The 26248-nt window shown below is 46.6% G+C and overlaps 1 protein-coding gene across 1 annotated transcript in view; it reads right to left on the bottom strand.

Annotated features, from left to right (window-relative positions):
* Positions 1-25915, bottom strand: part of LOC142488052 (uncharacterized) — a 34546-nt gene extending 8631 nt beyond the window's left edge. The window contains exons 1-5 of the mRNA XM_075588416.1: positions 25629-25915; positions 22532-22828; positions 20378-20491; positions 19890-20003; positions 18850-18963 (exon numbers count right to left, since the gene is read on the bottom strand). Coding sequence (XP_075444531.1) covers positions 18850-18963; positions 19890-20003; positions 20378-20491; positions 22532-22550 — 361 coding nt within the window. The 5' untranslated portion in view covers positions 22551-22828; positions 25629-25915. The remainder of the gene's footprint in view (positions 1-18849; positions 18964-19889; positions 20004-20377; positions 20492-22531; positions 22829-25628) is intronic.
* Between the last annotated feature and the right edge of the window lie 333 nt (positions 25916-26248).

Below are 26248 nucleotides of genomic sequence, written 5' to 3'. Positions count from 1 at the left end.
ACAACAGTGGGGGATGATCGTAGGATCCTTTCCATGGTAAAGAAAAACCCCTTCACAACATCCAGCCAAGTGAAGAACACTCTCCAGAAGGTCGGCATATCATTATCCAAGTCTACCATAAAGAGAAGACTACACGAGAGCAAATACAGAGGGTTCACCACAAGGTGCAAACCATTCATAAGCCTAAAGAATAGAAATGCCAGATTAGACTTTGCCAAAAATTATCTAAAAAAGCCAGCCCAGTTCTAGAACAGCATTCTTTGGACAGATGAAACCAAGATCAACCTGTACCAGAATGATGGGAAGAAAAAAGTATGGAGAAGGCTTGGAACGGCTAATGGTCCGAAGAATACCACATCATCTGTAAAACACGGTGGAGGTAGTGTGATGGCATGGGCATGCATGGCTTCAAATGGCACTGGGTCACTAGTGTTTCTTGATGATGATGTGACAGAAGACAGAAGCAGCCGGATGAATTCTGAAGGGTATAGGGATATATTGTCTGCTCAGATTCAGCCAAATTCAGCGAAGTTGACTGGACGGCGCTTTATTTTACAGATGGACAATGACCCAAAACATACTGCAAAAGCAACCCAGGAGTTTAAGGCAAAGAAGTGGAATATTCTGCAATGGCCGAGTCAATCACCTGATCTCAACCCGATCGAGCATGCATTTCACGTGCTGAAGACAAAACTTATGGCAGAAAGACCCACGAACAAACATCAACTGAAGACAGCTGCAGTAAAGGCCGGGCAAAGCATCACAAAGAAGGAAATCCAATGTTTGGTGATGTCCATGCGTTCCAGACTTCAAGCAGTCATTGCATGTATTGTATATCTTTATTTATATAGCGCTTCACAGTAGTAATACGTGTTGTAATCATATAAATCACAAATAATATATAAATAACAGGTCATGGGAATAAGTGCTTCAGACATAAAAGTAACATTAAGGAAGAGGAGTCCCTGCTCCGAGGTGCTAACAATCTAATTGGTAGGTAGGGAGAACGTACAGAAGCAGTAGTAGGGAATTCCAGTAAATGCGTCTGCAGGGGGCCAAGCTTTATGTATCATGTGTCGAGGATTATCCACAGTGCTATTCATATGCTTCTTTAAGCAAATGTGCCTTAAGGTGGGTCTTAAAGGTGGATAGAGAGGGTGCTAGTCGGGTATTGAGGGGAAGGGCATTCTAGAGGTGCGGGGCATTCAGTGAGAAAGGTTTAAGGCGGGAGAGGGCTTTAGATACAAAGGGGGTAGAAAGAAGACATCCTTGAGAAGAGCGCAAGAGTCGGGATGGTGCATAGCGAGAAATTAAGGCTGAGATGTAAGGCGGGGCAGAAGAGTGTAAAGCTTTAAAAGTGAGGAGGAGAATTGAGTGAGAGATGCAGGATTTGATTAGAAGCCAGGAGGGGGATTTCAGGAGGGGAGACGCGGAGACAGATTTAGGAAAGAGTAGAGTGATTCTGGCAGCAGCGTTTAGGATAGATTGTAGGGGAGACAGGTGAGAGGCAGGAAGGCCGAACAACAGGAGGTTGCAGTAATCAAGACGCGATCTGAGTCGAGGGCCTGAGTCAGAGTTTTAGCAGTCGATTAACTGAGGAAAGGGCGTATCTTTGTAATATTGCGGAGGAAAAAGCGACAAGTTTTAGAAACGTTTTGAAGGTGAGAGGAGAATGTGAGAGAGGAATCGAGTGTGACCCCTAGGCAGCGTGCTTTGGCTACTGGGTGAATGATTGTATTTTCAACAGTAATGTGGAAGGAGGTAGTAAGGCCAGGTTTGGGAGGGAAGTATAAGGAGCTCTGTTTTTGCCATGTTAAGTTTCAGTCGGCAGATGGCCATCCAGGATGATATCGCAGAGAGACATTCAGAAACTTTGGTCTGTACAGCAGGTGTAAGGTCAGTGTTGAAATGTAAATTTGTGTGTCGTCAGCATAGAGGTGATATTTAAACCCAAAAGATGTGTTTAGGTCACCTAGAGAGAGTGTGTAAAGAGAAAAGAGAAGGGGTCCCAGGACAGAGCCCTGCGGTACCCCCACAGAAAGATCAATAGAGGAGGAGGAGGTGTTAGCAAAAGAGACACTGAAAGTATGATGGGAGATATAAGAGGAGATCCAGGATAGAGCTTTGTTACGAATACCAACGAGTGTATGCGTGACTGAAAGCGTAGCGCGCATGCGCAGGAACAGAAGCCCTCTGTAGCTGTCCTTGGGATGCCTGTCCGTTTCAGTAATCGTGATAGGCCTCGTTCAGGGTGCCTGCTTTGGGATATGGCGGGAGCGCGTCCGCGAGAGCGCGCGTTACTTTTCTAGGAGACGTCCGATCATCCCCTGCCGACAGCCCCAGCGTTCAGAAGCGTTCAGTAGGCGTGTCTTTCTCCTGCCATCACATCCGACGTGACGTCACATGCTAATCCTCCCGGTCACAGTGAAAAATAAAATGGCGCTGTCCAGGGAGCAAGCATTTTGTTTATTTGCTTGCATGGAAAGTAACTTAATAAAAGCGTCTGTGGGTGTGTGGGTGGGTGTGTGGGTGTGTGCGTGTGTGCTCGCGTGTGTGTGCGTGCAGGATTGCAAAACCAAAAAATATATATTTTTGAAACATTTCTTGTTCTTTAAATTTTTTTATTTAGGACTTACTTTCACTCACAAAAGACATGCACACATACATTACCTGCAGGTCCCGGCTCTATAAACAGAAAAAGACTGAGGCACGTGCCCTCGCGTTCGCATAGGCACGCACGGATGCATGCTGTATATAACAGCCCGAAGTGAGCCGGTATTGCGTCTCAGGACATGGTGACAGACGCATGCGTGAGCTGCCGTTTGCCTATTGGGTGATATGTACTTACTTGCGAGTGTACTTAACGTGAGTGTCCTTAAACAGGTATGGCTGTACAGTTTCCAAAAAATCAACAACATAAATTAAGGCACTTGTGAAAGACATAAAAGCCCACATCCAGTACCACCCACATGCCCGCCACACACCACACACTCACACACACGTGCATGACACAATGAAAATCATGTATCTTTGGAAAATAAGTGTCACTTACACATGTGAAAATACAAAAATTTTTTAATAAACTTTAAATAACAATAATAAAACTTAAATAACAATAACTACTTACAACAACTTTAACAGGTTCAACATAATTGAAACTTAGCGACCATTAACAAACAAAAACTGCATGTTTCAGATAATCAGCGATGTAGTGTCCTTAGGACACAGGCTTGAATTTCTTGCCGAAGTTCCATATTTTCTGCAGGTGGCAGGTTTTGTAGAAAGGGCAAGAGGCTTTTCAGAAAATCCATATTAGCGTCCGATGGGCCTGCAAACATATTTTGCATCATTTGAATTTTCTTGGCTTCCATGTCAACTAGATCATTGAAGTTGTGCACCACTTTTTTTTTTCTTGGCCGGCTCCATGCTTTGTTTCACGCTTTGATCCATGCTAGATTCCAAGCTCGGTGCCAAGCTGGGTTCCACGCTTTGGGACAGCACCTGAAACACCGCATCATCCACATCAACGATCTCCGGCATGTCGAGACCATCCTTTGAGTACACCACAGGCACCACTTCTGCACCATCATCTGTGTGCTGCGAAAGTGATGATGGTGTACACGGTCTGGACACATACGGTAACGACACAATATAATTTGGAGCCGTACCAGACGTTGAGGGACGGTCCAGATTCGATTCCGTAATGGCTGGTTTCATTTGATCTTTCAAGAACATCATGTTCTGAAAATACGGCCAGTTCGATTGTGTGTCCTTACTGCTGGGACCAGCATCACCGGAGCGTTTAGGCGGGATTTTCTTTATCTCGCGCCTGAAAGAATCCCGTAGATTCTTCCATTTCCCCTTCAAAATGACAACTACAAAAAAATGTAAAAAAACATATTTCAATACCATGTAAGGTCCAACACAATGTTAATGAAAACAGTGGCAATTTGTTTGACCTGTTGCAGGAACACACATCTACCTGTCCACCCCCCCTTCCCCTCCATATCCTGAAGTCACTGACCCCATGTCCCCATTGTGTAAGCACTGGCAATTCACAGAGAACACTCCCTGTGAAAATATTAAATTGATTTCTATTGGTGGAATGGGTATATTTGAATAAATATTCAGCATATTTTACCATAATGTACTTTATTTTTGGCAAAGACACATGCCAAATAAATATATATATATATATATATATATATATATATATATATATATAAGCTGAGACCCGGCGTTGTCCGTGAGTTAAATTTGCCGCTCCCTCCTCTCCCCCTCTTTCTGTGCTCACCCTCTTTATCCGTTAACCAACCCCCCAGAGGGAGGGAGGGACATTGGACAGGAGGAGGGGGGGTAGGGAGACTGGCACATCCGGCGATCCGAAGAGGCGGCTCCCCACCTCACGGCAGGAGTGACTGCGCACCAACACCCAGCGTACCTCTCCAGCGCACTCCCATCAGGTGCAGGGGGGGGCGGGACTTGGCTTTTTCAGATTGTGGCAGACTCTGGGAGGAGTGGTGAAAGTGGGTTTGGGGGGTTGGGGTGTTGGCTGGGAGCAGGAGAGTACATAGATCCGTGTGAAGGAGGAGGCTGCAGGGGGTGAGCGGGACAGAAGGGAGCGGCAGAGCCGGGTGGTGCAAGTGAGGGGGGGTGATGGGGGAGCCGGCGGGGAGGTGAGCTGGGTGAAGATGACAGTGGCTGGGTGGTTATGCTTGTGCGTGTGTGTTGAAGTTGAGGCAGAGGGGGAAGGTGAGATGCGTGTGAGGAGAAGAGAGTGGCAGCGGGGTTGCGTCAGAGCCACGCAGGCCAATGAGGCGTGCGGGGCAGGGCAGGGATCCAGACCAATCTGATTGGCCAGAGGCTGAGTGACGACCATGGACCAATCAGATTCACCACATCTACTTTCAACCCCACAAATTTCAATTTTATCTATGAAGATATATATATATATATGGAAAAAAGAACAAAAAAGAAACAGGCGCACACCTAGTGCATTACCACAATAAAATTGTATTAAATGAACATAAAATCTATCAAATGGCCACTCACAAAGGTACAGCAAATAAAAGCATTTATGAGATAGATTTTATTTGCTGTACCTTTGTGAGTGGCCATTTGATAGATTTTATGTTCATTTAATACAATTTTATTGTGGTAATGCACTAGGTGTGCGCCTGTTTCTTTTTTGTTCTTTTTTCCAGATATCACTAGGGACTGGTGATCCCTTTGGAACGGGCTGCAAGAAACCATTGACATTTCCACTGGAACAGGACTTTATGTATTGAAGGTTTTTTATTTTTATTTTTATCTTTTGACAATTTTTTTTAATATTTTTTCATTAAATACATTTTTTAGATTTTTTACAATTTTTTCCTTTAGGGTTTTGTCAAGAGACTGTATTGCTAATTGTATCTTTTAAAGTCTCTATCTTAGTGTATTAGCCCTATCTAGCTACCCCTTCAAGCATACCATATTAGCTACTGTCTCTTCTATTATTATCTACAATTAACTGGTAATTTAGCGGCGCTACTTAAATTTTTTGTTTTGTTATATATATATATATATATATATATATTTCTCAAACCGTTGTATGTATATCTCCCTGTCTGTCTGTCCTGTCCCTAGGGACAATCAAATTGGACCTTTGGCCCGTCACCACGCCTCAGGCCAATGAGATGGCTCCCTTGGCCCGCCCCCACACACCTCTCATTGGCCTGAGGCGGAGTGACGGGCCAAAGATCTCACACACACAGTCCGTCTGTCCCTCCCCCCCCCCCCATCACGTGCGCCGCCCTGCACCGGCTACCGGACGGAGGGGAAGCGCGACACGCCCCTCCTACCCCAGCCGCCAACGCTCCCTTACCTCCCCGGCGCTACCTCCCCGGCCGCTGGGGGGCCAAGCAGCCTCCTCGGATCTGCGCCAGTCCCACTTTCCACCACCTCTCACTCCCGTCGTGTGTGTGTGTGGGGAGAGGGACATTTTACTCCTGCCAACAATTTGTGCCTCACTTTCACCCGTACCCCTGCCCTTCACCTACCCTTCGCCCTCCATCCCCTCCCCGCCTTTTGCCCCCCTCCCCGCCCTTTGCCCCCCTCCCCGTCCTTTTTCCCCCTCCCCGCCCACACCCCGCCCTTTGCCCCCCGCACACACCCCGCCCTTAAAATGAACAATAGCAATAATAATACCAAATAAGTTTTATTTATCATAGTAATTTACGCACGTGCCACCGCCCAGAAGACGGTGGCGCGGACACGCAAATGCATGCTTCCCAAGTCCCCTGTGTGAACGTGGGCAATAATATTTACCTGTCGTACACATAATCTCTGCAATCTCTCGTCATGCGTTGTCGTTCTTGTGCCTATCATGATACGCAGGACAACGCTGATCCCAAAGCGGTGCACGCAGCTGAACTTCAGAAATCAGTAGTTCTATTGAAGCACTATCCATTGTGCAAAGTTAATTTTCCTTAATTATGAAAAATAAAATTTTTCCAGAAAATATTTTTGGGCACTAAATACCAAAAAATAAAATATATTTTGATATAAACTATATTTCAAATCATCAAATATATAACAGGGAATGCAAATGAAGATTTAATATAACTTTTGAAAAGCAGCTCCAGTGGAAACTGCTTCTCTCTCGTGACCAAAGACTGAAACAACAGAACTGACAAAAAAAACTTTATTTGGTGCAAGGAGACATTGGAGGGGACACAGACAGACAGCAGGGATCAGTGTTGCAGTCTTGAAATCATTCTCAAGAATGATTTCATTGGCTGCCTAGGGTCCCTGTGACGCTGCTGCAGCTTCAAAAAACGAAATTTTCGTTTAGTGAAACTGTAGCCAGCTTCAACTCCTGGCTTCAGAGACAGGGCAGCTGCTACCCTGACAACCAGTATTCAATTTGAATACTTTGTGTCCAACTGCAGCACGCCCTCCCTCCGAAGCCAGCACCCTGAACGAGGCCATAGTAATCGGAAACTTGTGTGTGTGCTGGCTATCATAGGAGTATGGGCCAGCACCACAATTCGCGACGCGTTTCGTATACGACTCATGAAGACAGCCCCAGCGCGCGGGACTGATTTCTGAGGACTAACATTGCCCCTGTAGCCCTTATGTGATGCCCCACCAAAGAAGTCATCGTTGAGATCGGGGATTATTAAAGTTTTACTCCATGTAAGTGGTTACTATCTTTTATTATTGGTAATACACTTCATTTCTCTTATCTTGGTGCGCTCTTGTGTTTCCTTTTTTTCTTGGTTATTTTGGTATCGCCGTCGGAGTTCTCCGTTGGGGTCCATCTTGGAGGTGGGGGAAGACACCTCGAATTACAGGAGCAGCAAAAGAATCAACATTCCACATCCATAAAGAGCAAGAGCGCGAACTGAACAATTTTCTACTGGGATTGGAAGGGAAGCCCTGGTGTACCACCCTGGCTGCAGGGTTCGAGTAGAGAGCTAAGATGGCTGATGTTATTTATTCATCGAACCCAAATGTGCTCCATAATTCTGACCTTTACTGGTCTGATTGTCCGCCCAACAAATCCTCGACCACAATCGCCGGTTAAGTAATAAATCACAAAATTACAATTACAATAAATAAAAACTGGAATTGTGTTTTTTTTTACTGTGTACAATATCAATAGATTTGATAGGATTGGCATAGTAACAAATACACATTTACCACATTTGAAAAAAACAAACAAAAAAAACCCGTGTATTAAATTTGATTTACTGTCTGACCTGGAGGTAAATAAACTAGGCGAAAGATAGTTTGGCAAGGATTTAGCCTTTCTAAATGCAATTTTTGGTCCTGGTTCAATTGACTCTTTAAGGTCTTCCTCCAAGGTGAGCACTTCCCAATGTTTCTGGATGATTGAGCGGATTTGACCTATGCCGTGTAACAGCGGATTGGACCATTCGGGAGTGCCCTGGTCTCTCCTTGATTTAAACCCCCTGCCTAGAACCAGTCAAACCATAAGACTGTAACTCAGCAGGAGTACAGAGTTTGGCATTCATGTAAACCTCCTCTGTATCCCCTGTTCTGCAGCCCCTGACAGAAAATCTGTTTGCCAATTCGGTGGCCTGTTGATCAAAAGAATCCTCGTTAGAGCAAAGCCGCCTTAGGCGGAGGAATTGCCCCTTGGGTATACCACGGATGAGTGACCTGGGGTGATTGCTATCCGCTTTAAGAAAGTCTGTATTTCTACTGTAATGTCAATAAACTAAGTGATATCTAAATAATTAATGTGATTAACATGGTGTTCATAAGTAAAGTTAAGATTCAACATATTGGAATTAAGTGGATTAATGAAAGTGTCCAGTGAATGTGAATCCCCTTCCCAAATCATAATCAGGTCATCAATATAATGCTTGTAAAAAATAATATGATACCGAAAAGGATTAGAATCCCCAAAAATAAATGTGGATCCCCAGTGCAAGGTTAAAAATTGTATATGTCAGTTTTGTTCCCATCAGGGACTGAAAAGGTTAAAGCAATGTGTGTCAGCTTCATTCTACTCAGGGACTTAAATAGTTACATATTTTAGTCTCCGTTAAGTTTTAGATCAGCTGGCTCAACATGTCATCGACACAAGAAGCACAACCACCAAAGCCTTATATGACCCCATTAAATAGCAATTGCTCAGCAGTAAAATGTTTAAGTAAAGGCATTTTTAAAGGTTACATGTAAATTTAGATGTGTGATGTATATGTGGGAACTCAATTTGTAACAGATGTAATGAACTTCTTAGATTGTAAGCTCTTCGGGGCAGGGTTTTCCTTTCCTATTGTCTGATTTTTGCTGCACTTATTGTATTATTATAATTCCCTGTACTGTATTCTTTGTGAAGCGCTGAGTCCACTTTTGGCACTATATAAATAAAGACATACAATACAACTGACAACGTTTTTTTTGTCCTTGCCTTATATATAAAAGACCGCCCCGTCCACATATTAAATCAGTTGTGAGAACTCAGTATCCCTGTGTTACTGCTTTCTCGCACTCCGGGCTCGTAACTATCATATCTGAGACCAAAAGAATATAGCAGGTGCCGTGATGAAAGCTCCCCGGGTCGAGTAAGGTTACCTGCCCTAGGTACCTGGTAGATTGGACCTAACACCCAGGGACCAATAAAAAGATTAGCATACGACGGGGCAAAGGAGGTACCTATATCCGTACCCCGTGACTGCAAGTAAAACTGTGCATCAAATAAAAAATAATTGTGAGTCAATAAAAATGTGATGGAATCTAAAAGAAAAGTGCGAAGTGAAATAGATAATGAGGAGGACTGAAGGAAAAATTGAGTAGCCTTAATACCCTGGTCATGATCAATGATGAAGTATAATGACATAACGTCCATCGTAACCCATCTATAGTTCTTATGCCATTTAACAGCTTTTTTAGCACATAACAGATCTGTAGTGTCTCTCAAAAAGGATGGTATATGTTGTAACAAACCATTAACATATCGCGACAAACCATGTCCCAAAGATGCAATGCTAGCCACAATGGACCGCCTTACTCTTTAATCTCCAGGACAACCACTGGGAAACCTGGCAACAAGAAAAGGAAAATCTATCATGTAAAGCTGGGATTGGGGGTGCTTCTTGTGATTTCACCTCCTGATATTGGTATAATATAATACAGGTAAACCCCGTTATAGCGTGACCCATTATAACGCGGTTTTCACGTGGCTCCTGTTTTTTAAAAATTATTTGTAATTTTTAAAAAAAAAAATTATTTTAAATTTTTTTTTGGGGTGGGCATAAATTGGGACAAAACATCCCCCCCTCTCTCAGTGTCCCCCCCCCTGCTCACAGCCCCCGTTGCTCAAATTACACACCAGCTCAAAGAGCCGCCCTCTCCCTGTCTGTATCTCTGTGGCTGTGGGGGAGCATTGAAGGGAGCTGATCCCTGGCCGGGAACTCAGAAACAGCTGACATCCCGTGAGCTCTCCTCCCCCTCGCAGCTTCTCTGCACAGATCAACTGCTGCAGATGCTGGGTAAGGGTAAGTGCTGCTGGGAGTGGGGGGGGGGGGGGTCCGGGGGCCTGCCATTGCGACACTGGGCTCTGGGAGAGTTATCTCAGCTCTCCCCCTTCGGCAGCGTGGAGTCCCAGATCACGCCGGTTATTTTGTTTTTTCGCGACCCCGTTACCAACGCGGTGGTTTCGGGTGAACCCCGAGGACCGCGCTATAACGGCGTTTAACTGTACCTCTTGTAAAGAAATGTATTACTAGCCCTTCTGGCAGAAAATGACTTAGGGTTGAAGATATATTATCTTCTTACCTGCTGGTGGTCATGTGATAGAAAACGAAAAAGGCGCTCCAAGGAGGTGGAGATGACAATAAAATGTGCTAAATAATCTTAACTTAATAAAGTGAAAAATGTGATAAATACTGTGACTTAGTCCCAGGATATTAGGCAGCTTTCTGCCTGATTTAGGTCAGAAAGTGCAGGAATAGTGCAAAAGGATCCATCCCACAGCTTCACATTTACTCAGGCTGGTGGATGGAAAGTCCAGGCCACAGTTTACATTGGGTCTAGTTCTCCCTCACCTGCTCTCCTAATTACAGAAACAGGTATATATGGCAGCTAGCCGTGCTGCTTCATTCTCTCCTAGAGCCTGGAGGCTGGGGGCACGCTGCTCCCCTGTATCCAGTTCGGGTAGGATGCCCCCATCATGACTGTCACTGTCCGGAAGAATTGCCTGGACTCTTGGGGCGCTGTCCCCATCTATCAGTTAAGCTATGTCTAAAGACTGGATATTATTGTGTATCTAGTGACCCTAAATGAGAGGGTATTGTTTAAGCTGGGGTACCAGGTTAGTTGGCTCGGCAACCGTTAGAGAGGCTGATACTACTGTATAGTTAGAGCCCTAAAAAAGAGAGATAGGTGTTACTTTTATGGTTTCTTAAAGTGACTGTGTTTGAAATGTTTAGTGTCACTTATTTATTATTTATTTATAAAACATTTTACCAGGAAGTAATACATTGAGAGTTACCTCTCGTTTTCAAGTATGTCCTGGGCATAGAGTTAAGACACTAATATGAGTAAACCGCTGAAGGTTAATGGCTGAGTGCCTCCAACATGTATCTATTGAATCTGCAGTCCCCCACTGGGATGAAATAAAACAGGCAGAAGCCTGGAGTTACGCACTATACTGCTACCTCTTATTCTTGTGGTTTTTCTAAATAAACCCTAGAAGACTGTGTCGGTAAGGCTAAGGCCCCGCTGCCTCAGACTACGCGCCCGCACTGCAGACAAGCGGCGCGTGGAGAGGCACTTGGGGCTTTTTCCGGTACAAAGGGACCATTTTTGCGAGCGGGGGGGGATTCTCTTGAATCCCCTGGCGGCTGACGCGTCACAGCGTGTAGTGAGCTGTGCAGCCAGGTGGGACTGGCTCGGGAGGATTCCCCTGCTGGTGGGGAACGCTCTTGCGGCCGCCCGCAGCAGGTCCCAGCCCTAAGAGTCCAGACAGACGTCAGCGATACGCAAGGGTGGAGAATGTGGGTCGACACTTGTGACGAGGGAGGGGGGCTGGCCCGGTAATAAACGGGTTACACCCCAGCTGGCCACCCCTACCATCATGTGGGAGGCGAGGGGTTAACTGTAATAATGCTTATATGTGTTTTTATTCCCCTGCCTCAGTACAATATGTGTTCCCCCCTTTGGTTGTATGTATTTCACTGGTTACATGTGTTTCTACCCCTACAGTGTAGGCACCAAGCAAATACACTGGGATCAGGTCAAGAGGGAAAGGGTTAACGGTGTTTGTATGTTTATGGCCCTTTGTTCCCCTTCCCGCCTTTTTACCTCCCGTTTGCAGCCCTGTCCCATAGGTCGCCATTGGAGCTCCATAGAAGTCTATGGAGATCGCAAGGTTTTTGGCCCTATACCGAGGAAGAACAGCAGGTGGAGTCCGAGAGGACGAGCGGAGCTCCCCATTGAAATGAATGGCTGTGACGAGGGAAGGGGGGCTGGCACGGTAATAAAGGGGTTACACCCCAGCTGGCCACCCCTACCCTCGTGTGGGAGGCGAGGGGTTAACCATAATAATGATGGTTAAGTGTGTTTTTATGCCCCTACCTCAGTACAAAATGTATGTCACTGATTACATGTGTTTTTACCCTTACAATGTATGCACCAAGCACATAAACTGGGATCAGGTCGGGAGGAAAAGGGTTAATTGTGTTTGCATGTTTATGGCCCTTTGTTCCCCTTCCCGCCTTTTTAATCCCCATTTGCAGCCCTGTCCCATAGGTCGAATAGCCAAGGGGTCTGTCCTGCGCTTCAGTGTATTTGGGTCACTATGATTAATCAAACACTGGGGCAGCGTGCGAGGGAGCTCAGCGTGGCCATGGAGTTGACCGGAGCAGGGGGAATTGTGATCTTACCTCACCTGCATGTCCGGTCTGGGACCCGCTCACCTCAGCTGCTCCTGCGTGCCGCCGTCTGGAGTATCAGGATACAAGAAGGATTTCGGCGCAACTGCGCATGTCTGATTCAATAAAGCTCCCGGATGTTCTTCAAACAACTTTATTCGAACAATAAAACACAAGGGCTACACCGCAATCTCCCCCTCTACGCGTTTCACCCTTACAGATAGGGCTTCGTCTCGGAGAGACGCGTAGAGGGGGAGATTGCGGTGTAGCCCTTGTGTGTTATTGTTCAAATAAAGTTGTTTGAAGAACATCCGGGAGCTTTATTGAATCAGACATGCGCAGTTGCGCCGAAGTCCTTCTTGTATCCTGTCCCATAGGTCGCCATTGGAGCTCCATGAAAGTCTATGGAGATTTCAAGGTTTTTGGCCCTATATCAAGAAAGACCAGCAGATGGGGCCCGAGAGGAAGAGTGGCGCTTCCCCATTGAAATAAACAGCGTAATGCATTTCAATGGGAAATACCTTGAGTCCGCTCTCCAGGAACTGAGTTGGCTGCCGGCCAAACCGCAGTATCCGAAAATATTTACAACCTCAAAGAAAGAGCTTTGATTCATAAATTACCGTGGGAACTTGCTCACGGTCAAGTTCAAACATAATAAAATCCTAACTTTGCTTCTGGGGCAGCTAGCAGTCCAATTCTTTTTGCCCCTAGCTCATGGGAACCCCCTTACTGGACCCCAACAGGCTCCGACGGGCAAGGGCCACGAGAAAGGGTCGCCGCCGCCACAAGGGTCGCCGCCATTGACCACAATGGCGAAGAAAAGCCACTAGGTTTTAAAACGCGAAGTGCGAAAGTGTAAAAACCTGAAACCATTATCTCTGGTTCGGTAAGGACTAGAGGGCTGGGATCTGGCCACCATGCAGTCACCGCTCCGGCATGATTGCATGGCAATTTCCAGCCCTCTCTGATCAACCGAACGGAGTATGGTTAACTGTTTAAAATTGTGTTTCTGCCATTGACTCCAATGGCGGAGAAATGCAATCTGTACAACATGCGGTTTTAAAATCCATTACTGTATCTCCGGTTCGGTGGGTCACAGCGAGCTGAAACTTGGCCACCATGGAGAGTCCCCTCCGGCATGAGGGCATGGCAAGTTTTAGCCCACTCGGCCCAACCGAACGGAATATTTTTATGTATATAAAATATTGTAAGTTCAATGTATTTTATGCCTACAGTAAGCCGCGAAAGTTAATAGCCTTTAAGGAATGTTAATGGTCAGGGGGCGACAGTGTGCCTACAGAACGACCACTGATCAAAGGCTCCCCCACCCTGATTAAGTATTCTAGGGCGGAGAAGAGCAGGACGTGGGTACTTGTAGTAAGTGCTATACTTCACACCCCTGGACAGAGTTTCCCGGGCCAGATACCCAAAAGGCAGACTTTAAGTCGCCAGCTTATTAGAGTGGGGTGCTGAAAATGGGTCTCTGGCCAGAGTGATGTGCGCATGTACCAGCTACCTGGGGCAGGTACCAGAGTGCTTTCCACATTAGCAAAAGGTAATTGGTCCAGATAATTGTCATCCAGTACCCGAGTCCCAATGTTAGGGTGTGATGGGTGAGGGGTGCCAAGCGAGTAATAAAGGGGTCACCCCCATTAGGCACCCCTCCCACCGTCTGGGAAGTGAGGGGTTAACCTGAAATGTACCGATAATACATATGTTCCCCTGCTTCTTAACCAGAAGGTATGTCCCTTGGTTATCCGGTTCCCACAATTAAAGGGATTTCATGTATTCTTATTCCCCTGACTCATGGTTAAATGGGTTCCAATTGCTAGATGTATATGTTGGTACAATTATTGGTGTTTGTACCTGTACAGTGTATGCATCAACCACATACACTGGGATCCGGCCGGGAGGGAAAGTGTTAATTGCATTTGCAGGTTTATGGCCCTTTGACCCCTTTCCTGCCTTTTCAGGCTCAATTTTGCAGCCTGTCTAAAGGCCGCCATTGAAGCCCCATGCAAGTTAATGGAAATTTCAGTGGTTTGGGCCCGATATCATAGAAGACCTGCAGGTGGCGCCCGAGAGGAGCAGCGGAGCTTCCCGATTGAAAGTGACAGGAGTAATGTATTTCAATGGGATTCCTCGAAGCCGACCTCCAGGAACGAGCTGGCAGCCAGCCAGACCGCAAAACCGCAGAAGCGGATACAATGTCAATGAGGAGCTTTTATCACACAATTGGCGTGGGAACATAGCTTCGGTCAAGTTCACCACCAATTAGCATGGGAAACTTTTGTTCTACGGCATTCCGAAATAAAATTCTTTTTGCCCCTAGCCCCTCACTCGACCCCAATCGGGTCCGACAATTAATGGCGACGAGAAAGGGTCGCGCCGGCCATGAGTCCTACCGTTGACCGCAATGGTGGAGGGAAGCCGCGTGGCTTTTAAACACTAAGTATGAAACGGTGTAAACTGAAAACTCATAACTCTGGTTCCGTGGGGACTAGAGAGCTGGGATTTAGCCAGAATATAATCACTGTTCCGGCATGACTGCATGGCAATTTCCAGCCCTCTCCCCTCAACCAAACGGAGTAGGGTTAACTGTGAAAAGTGTGAGTTGCCCATTGACTCCAATAGTAGCAGAGGCCCTATAGATTCCAATGGAAGTAGAAGCCGCAAGGTAAACGGCTAAGTTAAAAACTGAAAAAAACTGAAGTCCATAACTCCGGTTCTGTGCGGAATAGAGAGCTGGGATTTGGCCACCATGTAGTCCTCGTTCCGGCATGACTGCATGGCAAATACCGACCATCTCTGAGGAACAGGACGGTCAGGTTGTTTAATTTGGGTTTCTGCCATTGACATCAATGGCAGAAAAATGCAATTTCTGTAAATGTGCATTTAAGGTGTATTTCTGTAACTCCGGTTCGGTGGGTCCCAGCGAGCTGAAAATTGGCCACCGTGTAGAATCCCCTCCGGCATGAGGATATGGCAATTTGTAGCCCGCTCGGCCCAGCCGAACGGATTATTTTAATATAAATATAATTGTGGAAATGTACTGTATTTGGTGTCTGGCATAAAAGCCCAGGAAGGATACTGGCTCTGCGGTATGTTAATGTTCAGGGGGCGATTGTAGGTCTACAACAGGCCCCCTGGTCAAAGGCTCCCCCACCCTGATTGTATATGCTGGGGCGGAGTAGAGCAGGACCTGAGTTGTTCTGTAGGTGTTATACATCACACCTTCAGACTGTCACGGGAGACTCCTGTGGCGGGTAGGATCTCGGTGGCCGAAACAGCAGGAGCGTAGTAGGGGTCACAATCAGAGGGTCCGAGGCAGGCGGCAGACAGCGCAGTCGGGTGACAAGCAGGGGTTCGAGGCAGGCGGCAGACAGTGTAGTCAGGTAACAAGCAGAGGTCAGCAACGAGGAGACTGGAACAGGACAGGGGAGCAGGGACTGAGACCAGGCAATAAACAGGGACAAGCCAGATTACCAGCAAGGGCCTTTACTAAGAACAGAATCAATATACAGGAACAGGTCAGGATCAAAGACAGAGGCATGTGCATAGGAGTCTGACTTGAAACAAAGGCAAGGGAACAAACAGGAAGCCGAGCTATAAAACAGAGAGAGGAGCAAAAAGAAGATAGACAGGCAGACAGAGGAACCAGAAGACAGCAGCACACCCAGTGGACAAAGAAGAACTATGGCTAGGCAGGAGGTCTAGGCGACCCTGACACAGACAAAGGTTTTCCTGCCCAAAGCAGACTAGGGGACACTGGTCTGGTGGGAAGAGGGCTAGGGAAATGAGCCCCTGATTAGAATAATGCCCACCCCTGGAGGCAGGTATTCCTTTGCTTCCTACTTGAGGTGGCAAAGGGTAATTGGGTAGAGGTAATTGATAACCAATACCTGGCCCCCAATGCTATGGTATAGGGCTTAAGTCCTATATAACTGATTGTAAGCTCTATGCCCATTGTCTTCGATCATTTCTTCGTTTTTTATCCTGTGTTGATGAATGAATTGCTAATCCAGATCCAGATTACTTCATTGCCCCATCTAACATAAGTGTCCATATTCTCTATGTAATTTGTATAATCTTGTGTGTTCACCTTTTTCAAGGAATAAACTTAATTTATCATATCTTAGCCGTATTCGATTCAACCCAGTGATATTTTTATGTGTGTGTATTATTATAACCCTGGACAAGCTTCCGTCACATAGGGATGGAGCCCAAACCACATATAAACGATTGTAAGCTCTATGCCCAGTGTTCTTCGTGATTCTACCTGAATGATACCTGATGCCTGATGAACTGCTAACCTGAATCCTGGTTATTTCATTGGCCCTTCCCTAAGTGTATATATTCCGTTTGTTATTTGTCCAACATTGTGTGTCCACCTGTCTTTTAAGGAATAAAAATCTCTTTATTATATCACAGTCGTATTCAATTCAACCCAGTTTATTTGGTGTATATTATAACCCTGTGGCTACAACACCAATCTCAGTGGGTTTGCAAATAAATGCGGGGGTTTAAAATGGCCGCCCATCCAAAGTAAAGTACAGACTCTGAGTAAAGTCTGTCCTACTGTGTATGACTACCAGTTCTGCATACAGCATACACAGGGACGCAATAGCACCCCCAGAGGTCAGGGTGAAGAATACACCTGAAAGTGCAAAAATGGAGGAAAAAATGTGTTTAATGCATCATGTGTCTGACCACATAAAGTGGTGTTCTTTCAGGAATGAGCGTCTGAGTACCCAGTGTGTCCCCGCAGAGCAGTATGAGAGGGAGCACGAGAAGGTCCAGAAACTGAAGAATGAAATAGAGGAGCAGACGCTGCTCCATCCCCAACAGTCGGGAAGACCAGGAGAAAAAAACCTGGGAAAGACAAGCTGATGGGACCCTAGCAACGGGATTTGTAGAGGCGCTAGACGTAATGAAGGCAGAGTTCCTAAACGTAATGAGGGATGCGTTCATGCACACAGAGCCAGCGCCAGGAAGAGATGGAGGCTCTGAGAGCAGAATTGCGAGATGTACGCAAGGAACAGGATTCTCTCACAAGTGGACTAAACATATTGAAAAGGGAGAAAAGCATTCAAATGATTCAGAAGATCAATGGAGATTCCACACGAAGCGGTGAGGCAGAGCACAGCCTTCAATGAGGATATATCAGGATCACAGCAGCAAGGTAAAAAACTTCTTTATTGAAACACCATGGTGCAGACAGGAATGGAGGATAGCTCTTACGCGTTTCACGTCTCTGACAAAGCGCCGTACAGGCGTGAAACGCGTAAGAGCTACCCTCCATTCCTGTCTGCACCATGGTGTTTCAATAAAGAAGTTTTTTACCTTGCTGCTGTGATCCTGATATATCCTCATTGAACAGCTGTGCTCTGCCTCACCGCTTCGTGTGGAATCTCCATTGATCTACTGTCTAATACAGAGGCACGCCCATCAGAAGAATACAGGCATTTCCTATGTGAGTTTAAACCATTTTTTATATTGGGAGGTATACCAAAAGGTGATTGCAAGCGTTTGTGACATTGTCCTTATTGGCAGTGATGTGTTGGAGCTAATCATTCTCCATTTACAACACTAACCAGGACATCAGATATATGTCTATGCATTACGCCCACCTATATACCTAACACTCACCTTATTGTTACTTTGCCTGTCTGATTTCTTTCTTCAATCAAGAAACCATTGTTGATTTTGTCAAGACTGATTACCTATAGACATTTGAGCACTATTGTTGAACTCTGTTCTACTATCCTAAATGATTCAGAAGCACCGCAAAGCTCTTATCCACGGAAGAAGAAAGAGAAAATTATCGGCGTATACGCGTCACAACTATCGTCCTACAGGCTGCCTACAGAGGGATGAAAACTCGGCAGTTAAATCATCTAGTTCTCCCTCACCTGCTACCCAAACTAAGGAACAGGTATTTATGACAGCTAGGTTTGCTGCTTCATTTTTTCTCCTAGAGCCTGGAGGCTGGGGGCACGCTGCTCCCCTGTATGCAGTTCGGGGAGGACGCCCCCATCATGACTTTCACTGTCCGGAAGAATTGCCTGGACTCTTGGGACGCTGTCCCCATCTATCAGTTAAGCTATGTCTAAAGACTGTGGCTATTATTGCGTATCTAATGACCCTTAATGAGAGGGTATTGTTTAAGCTGGGGAACCAGGTTAGTTAGGGAAGGGTCCCTTGAATTTGTTTTCCCAAATGCGTTTTATCGTATCTATTGATGGTCAGATACCCATAACTCTGCATTTCCAACCTTTATACGTGTTTGAGACCCATATTGCACTTCTAACTCTGCTGCATGTGGCTTGTCCCAGAACACCCAGCAGGCCTGGGGACTTCCTATGAGAGGCAATTAACCATGAATATTCACTAAATGTGACCATGTGTCTTGTAACAAGATAACACCCCTTTGTGCAGACAAAGGGGAAAAGGTACTCACCAGAGACAGGAAATGGAACAGTTTCACTCTTTATTGGGGTCAGATGTTCCTCAGCGTTCGGTTCTTCTTTCTCTGACTTAATCTCTAAACTCTCCGGTACATCCACTGGGACACCTGGCAATAAGAAAACCCATCATGTAAAGCTGGGAGTGGGGGCGCTTCTTGTGATATCAGTATACAGAAATACTCTATACTGATTCCTATGGGGGAGGGGTGAACGGATTGATTTTACTTTATTAACTCTTTGAGTGCTGAAGAAGTTTTTAGCCCCGAGTGCTGAAACATTTGAGCTACCAATGTTCAAACCTCAATAACAATATTATTCCCAATATAACCTTAGTCACATATTTTTATTTGAAATGTATTACTAGCCGTATATTATATTATATTATATATATATATATATATATATATATATATATATATATTATAATTAGAAATAATTACTATTCCGGCAGAAAATGACTTAAAGTTGAAGATATATTATCTCCTTACCTGCTGGTGGTTCTATTAGAAAATGAGTTTGGGTGTTTGACTCGCATAATAGCCAAATAATCAGATATTCCCCCCCTTGCATATTCCAAAGACACTAAAATATCTCCTCTACTCACTTAACAAGCGTGGATCCATGCTGGCAGTGGGCAGTGCTGCTCTGGGAGGTGCTGGGAGTGGGCAGTGCTGCTCTGGGAGGTGCTGGGAGTGGGCAGTGCTGCTCTGGGGGTGCCAGCAGTGGGCAGTGCTGCTCTGGAGGTGCTGGCAGTGGGCAGTGCTGCTCTGGGGCTGCCAGCAGTGGGCAGCGCTGCTCTGGAGGTGCTGGCAGTGGGCAGTGCTGCTCTGGGAGGTGCTGGCAGTGGGCAGCACTGCTCTGGAGGTGCTGGCAGTGGGCAGTGCTGCTCTGGAGGTGCTGGCAGTGGGCAGCGCTGCTCTGGAGGTGCTGGCAGTGGGCAGCGCTGCTCTGGAGGTGCTGGCAGTGGGCAGCGCTGCTCTGGTGGTTACAAGATAACATCCCTTTGTGCAGACATAGGAGAAAAGGTACTCACTAGAGACAGGAAATGCATCTATTTCTTCCTTTATTGGGGTCAGATGTTCCTCTGTGTTCGGTTCTTCTTTCTCTGACTTAATCTCTAACCTCTCCGGTACAACCACTGGGAAACCTGGCAATAAGAAAAGGGAAATCCATCATGTAAAGCTGGGAGTGGGGGCGCTTCTTGTGATATCAGTATACAGAAATACTCTATACTGATCCCTATTGGGAGAGGTGAAGTGATTGATTTTACTTTGTTATTAACCCTTTGACTGTTGAAGAAGTTTTTACCCCGAGTGCTGAAAACATTTTGGAGCTACCAATGTTCAAACCTCAATAACAATAATATTCCCAATATAACCTTAGACAAATGATTTTTTTCATTAGGATAGGTATCTTATAATTGTATGCACGCTTTAATATTATTTCCCAAAATATTGTACACATTTCAGTCCATTTTTAAACATACTGAATAAAGACAAGTGAGGATGTAAGGGTACTTACCACAAACAGGAAATGCATCTATTTCTTCCTTTATTGGGGTCACATGTTCCTCAGTGTTCGCCTCTTCTTTCTCTGATTTGATCTCTAACCTCTCCGGTACATCCACTGGGAAACCTGGCAATAACAAAAGCAAGCAAAGCAAAGCACACAAGCAAAGGAAAATCCATCATATAAAGCTGGGAGTGGGGGCGCTTCTTGTGATTTCACCTCCTCTGATATTGGTATAATATAATACCTCCTGTAAAAAAATGTATTACTAGCCCTTCTGGCAGAACATGACAGAGGTGAAGATATATAATCTTCTTACCTGCTGGTGGTTCTAGAAGAATACTAATAGATCAGTTTGGGTGTTTGACTCGCATAACTGCCAAATAATCATATATTCCCACATTGCAGATTTCAAAGACACCAAAATATCTGCTCTACTAACTTAACAGGTGTGGATCCATGCTGGCAGTGGACAGTGCTGCTCTGGGAGGTGCTGGCAGTGGGCAGTACTGCTCTGGGAGGTGCTGGCAGTGGACAGCGCTGCTCTGGAGGTGCTGGCAGTGGGCAGCGCTGCTCTGCGAGGTGCTGGCAGTGGGCAGTGCTGCTCTGGGAGGTGCTGGCAGTGGGCAGTGCTGCTCTGGAGGTGCTGGCAGTGCTGCTCTGGAGGTGCTGGCAGTGGGCAGTGCTGCTCTGGGAGGTGCTGGCAGTGAGCAGCGCTGCTCTGGGAGGTGCTGGCAGTGAGCAGCGCTGCTCTGGGAGGTGCTGGCAGTGAGCAGTGCTGCTCTGGAGGTGCTGGCAGTGAGCAGTGCTGCTCTGGAGGTGCTGGCAGTGGGCAGTGCTGCTCTGGAGGTGCTGGCAGTGGGCAGTACTGCTCTGGAGGTGCTGGCAGTGGGCAGTGCTGCTCTGGAGGTGCTGGCAGTGAGCAGTGCTGCTCTGGAGGTGCTGGCAGTGGGCAGCGCTGCTCTGTGAGGTGCGGGCAGTGGGCAGTGCTGCTCTGGAGGTGCTGGCAGTGGGCAGTGCTGCTCTGGGAGGTGCTGGCAGTGGGCAGCGCTGCTCTGGGAGGAGCTGGCAGTGGGCAGCGCTGCTCTGGATGTGCTGGCAGTGGGCCGTGGTCCTCTGGAGGTACTGGCAGTGAGCAGTGCTGCTCTGGATGTGCTGGCAGTGAGCAGTGCTGCTCTGGAGGTGCTGGCAGTGGGCAGTGGGCCTCTGGAGGTGCTGGCAGTGGGCAGTGCTGCTCTGGGGGTGCTGACCGGAGGTTACTTAATCTATATGTGTTGGGTTTTAGAATGTGCCTGTATATAAAACAGAATTGGAATATTACAGAGCAGAGTCAGACTGGGTGAGCCAGGTCTCAGTTATAGCAAATAAGAGCAGAGAGCGAGAGAGAAAAAAGTCATGCACAGAAAGGAACTTGTTAGAACGGGAGCGAGCATTCCAAAGGGCACAGGAGAAAGGGAGAGAGGAGGGAGGGTGGCAGGGGATGGGTATAAGGTTGGAGGGGTTGACACCAGAAGAAGAAGAGGTTGCAATTGGCAGGCGAGGACGAGCGCATGTAGGAATAAGGCAGGGACCAGGATTGGGAGAGATATCCCCAGAAGCAAGGAGAAGAAGCATGGATAGAAAGATAATGTGTGAGGATGATTTGTAGGGGTGTGCTTTATTGCTGGGGGTATAGCTGTGTGGTGTCAGAGGGCGCAGGTAAGAAAGGAGTTCATGTGAACTGAGAAGCAGTGAAGGAAGGAGAGATGGAGATATATGAAAGGGAGCGAGCAAATGTGATATATACTGTGATATCAGTACACAGAAATACTCTATACTGATTCCTATGGGGTGAAGTGATTTAATTTACATTGTTATTAACCCTTTGACTGCTGAAGAAGTTTTTACCCCCGAGTGCTGAAAAGATTTGGAGCTACCAATGTTCAAACCTCAATAACAATAATATTCCCAATATAACCTTAGATAAATCATTTTTTTTAAATTAGAAATGTATTACTAGCCTTTCTGGCAGAACATGACAGAGGTGAAGATATATTATCTTCTTACCTGCTGGTGGTTCTATAAGCAAACAAGATTAGTTTGGGTGTTTGACTCACATAACTGCAAAATAATCAGATATTCCCCCCTTGCATATTCCAAAGACACTAAAATATCTAATCTACTCACTTGACAAGCGTGGATCCATGCTGGCAGTGGGCAGTGGTCCTCTGGAGGTGCTGGCAGTGGTGCTCTGGTAGGTGCTGGCAGTGGGCAGTGCTGCTCTGGAGGTGCTGGCAGTGGGCAGTGGTCCTCTGGGAGGTGCTGGCAGTGGGCAGTGCTGCTCTGGAGGTGCTGGCAGTGGGCAGTGCTGCTCTGGAGGTGCTGGCAGTGGGCAGTGGTCCTCTGGGAGGTGCTGGCAGTGGACAGTGCTGCTCTAGAGGTGCAAAACTTTAATGGCTCAGGATTGTGTCACAACACAACCATCTAGAAAAGTATAAAGAGAGTCAGAGATTAGCAGCCAAGAGACCAGTAAAGTCCCCATAGTGTAACATAGTAACATACTGTACAGTTCCATAGTATGAATAAAAAGCAGATACAGTACATGAGTGAGACTTTGATAAATGCTCCCGATACTCTCTCAGGTCCAGCAGTTCTGCTCCATACTGACACAGTCTCACTTTCCTATTTCATACGGTGAGAAGTGGGTAATGCAGAGGAACCAGTGCAGTAACTCCCCCTCACCTTACCCCACCATAATAAATAGGGGGGTTTGATCCCTCACACCCTCATTAATTTGTTCCTCGATCACCTCCAGTTTCTCACATTCAGCACATTTGTACCTGGCAGGACATGCTTATATAAAGGAATGCCTGGGGAAACACTGACATTTTACTCACTGATTATTTATTTTCCCCTGGTCTCTCAATGTCAGCACATGACATGAGGGAATAGGCTCTGCCCATCTGAAGGTAGGACACAGACTTCTGACCTGCTCACACCCTTATCAGCCCGTCCTATTATGACGGGATCACCGCTTCCCAACCCAGATAATTTCCAGAGGAATAGTTATATTCTGATACTGAATCAAAAGCTCTATTCTCTGTGTTATATCTGTGGAACGTATCCACACGTATAATACAAGCATTGTAAACACAATAAGACAGTCTGTCTGTGAGTGGGTTTATTGGCTTTGCACCTCATCCCAGGCTATGTTTAAAAGCTGTGTTTAAAGCAGCAAGCATTGGCTTAAGGGTTTTCCATGTAATAATGGACATATACATATATATATATATATATATATATATATATATATATATATATATATATATATATATCCTGGTCCCCTTGGGCTTTCCAGTACCCCCTCACCTTGGCGGCGGTTGCCTCCGAACACAGCGACTGACCCATCAGCTGGCAGCAAGAGTGGGTGCGGGCGGTTGCTGGTGTGGCGGCGATCACGTAGCCAGGTACTCCCGGCGGCTCCCATTGCAGGGCGCCGCCATCTTCTTTTGCCTGGTGCATGCGCAGTGAGGGCAGTAGTTGCGGAGGCCTTCGGCTAGCTCGCGCATGCGCAGTTATAGCGCGTGAACCCCCCATCAATCAGGAGAAGCTATGGGCAGGGACTACATGTCACATGAGCCTCAGGAGCGCCCCACATGATGCCAGGGAGCCAATAGGGCTGCAGTATCTCCCTGCTCTTAGGGATTGATACATTTTGCGCGCTGGGAAACACGTCAGTCGGCGCCAGGAGAGTCTAGGGAAGGGGGTGAGGGTGCAGGGGTCAGTGACCCACTGCACTAGGCCAGCAGCCCCTTAGGCCCCAGTTAGCACCTGAGCCACTCAGTAGATTGTGTTACTGCAGGGACTGTTAGGGAACCTGCCCCTTTAGCATATACAGTGCCAGTCAGGGACACAGTGGACGCTGCGCTTCCTACCCAGAGGCCTGGGATCAGGCCTACTCCGCAGAGAGAGCGGAACTGTAGCCAGGGTGGACGACCCTGACCGATCATCCCACTGGTGGAACCAGGAGGTCGTCCGACCCTTTTTGAAGATCTTTTGAACGCCCAGGTGCCCTCGCACTGGGCAGGTATTGTTACTCACGAGCACCACCTACAGAGTACTCACACATAGTGGCAGCGTTGCCCACGGGACAAGGGTGTTATACTGTGGACACGGTGTGGGGGTACACGGTAGTGGGCAAGGGGTATACACTAAGAAGTGGGAGTGAATGACATTGGGACTTATAGAGTATAAGGAATATATGCATGTTCAGTAAAGGATACTTTTGTTTATTCAAACCAAGTGGCTGTCATTGGTTTGAGTCTTGTGAGGGGCCCTGAGGGGCCCCTCCCGCCCTGTCGGGATCCCTCCCAGGTGGAGGCGTTGCACCACGAGATAGAGATATATATGTACCCCAGGCTCCCCGAGCGGAGGCTTAGGCTCCTGAGGGCCACACAGGTAATATACAGCATCAGTAGAGTCTGTGTTCACAGGGAACACCCGTTATACACACACACATATATATATATATATATACATATATATATATATATATATATATATATATATATATATATATACATATATTCTAAGCAGAGTTATGTGAAATAATTATATAAACATTCTTAAGATGTCATTCAAAATGAGTTAGTATGTACATACCAACAGCAATTGTATGTATGTATGTTTTTATTTATATAGCACCATTAGTGTACATAGCGCTTAACATTAGTAATACATGTGACAATCATAAATAACAAATAATACAAATAACAGTTCATGGGAATAATCGCTTCAGACATAAATGTAACATTTCGGAAGAGGAGTCCCTGCTCCGGGGAGCTTACAATCTAATTGGCGGGGAGAACGTACAGAGACAGTAGGAGGGCGTTCAGGTTAGTGCGTCTGCAGGGGGCCAAGCTTTATGTATCGTGTATAGAGAAGCTATAGCCCATAACACACACATGGTGCTGCCCCTGTGGTAATGAAGGAGTTAAACTCCAACCAATACTCCCTCAATCTAATTACTTTCTAACTCTATTTAATAACTTTCCCAATCTTATCCTCACTGATCCCTAATGTTAATTCCCAATGTAAAATAACCCCCATTATCTCCCAGTCCCTGTGATACAGGAGGAGTAACCCCCCCAGTGCCAGAGGCTCCCCCTCACTATCAGAGGCTCAACCTCTCAGGCTCCTGTGTGTAAGGAAGCTCAGAGCAGCACTGGGATAATGTGCACAGGTCACACAAGGGAGGGGAAGGGAGGAGGAGGAAAGCACTTACCCAATAACACAGGCTGAAGATCTCTGTGCAGCAGGGGGTGGGCAATGTGAGGGGACACAGGAAAAGGGACTTAGAGGCTGCAGAGCCTATTCCTCAGTGTGTCCCCCCCTCAGTGCCTGAGATGTGCACTTTATCCCCCCCTCACTGTGTGTGTACTTCCTATGGAGGGTGGGGGAGCCCCTGTGATCTCTCAGTCCTTCCCTGTGGGAGTGACCTGGATTCCCCCCTCAGGATGTGGGACAGTCTGTGCTCAGGGTCAGTGTTTCCTGCCGGAATCAAACCTCACACACCAGGACATCCGGCTGCAGCAGCGCGACTATAGAGAGGGAAGAGGGAAGGCCAGAGCGCCTCTAACCACCTTCTCCTGAGCTCATATGGAACAGTGACCCCTGGTGGGCTCCCAAGCAAGGTGCGGTGAGCGCCCACTGGTGAGAGCTGCACATGGTGCTGGCTGTGGGCTGGTGAGAAACATAGTGACAATCTCACCCCCATCTCCCACCGTATATAGTGCGGTCTGGTGATATACTCTGTGCTGTGTGTGTAGTGAGGCCTGGTTATATACTCTGTGCTGTGCGTGTAGTGACATCTGGTGATATACTCTGTACCCGTGTGTGTAGTGC

This window comes from Ascaphus truei, chromosome 2 (genome assembly GCF_040206685.1).
Source record: "Ascaphus truei isolate aAscTru1 chromosome 2, aAscTru1.hap1, whole genome shotgun sequence".
NCBI classification, from domain to species: domain Eukaryota; kingdom Metazoa; phylum Chordata; class Amphibia; order Anura; family Ascaphidae; genus Ascaphus; species Ascaphus truei.
The sequence above is the reverse complement of the archived record's forward strand: the minus strand, read 5'-3'. Positions and strand labels throughout refer to the sequence as shown.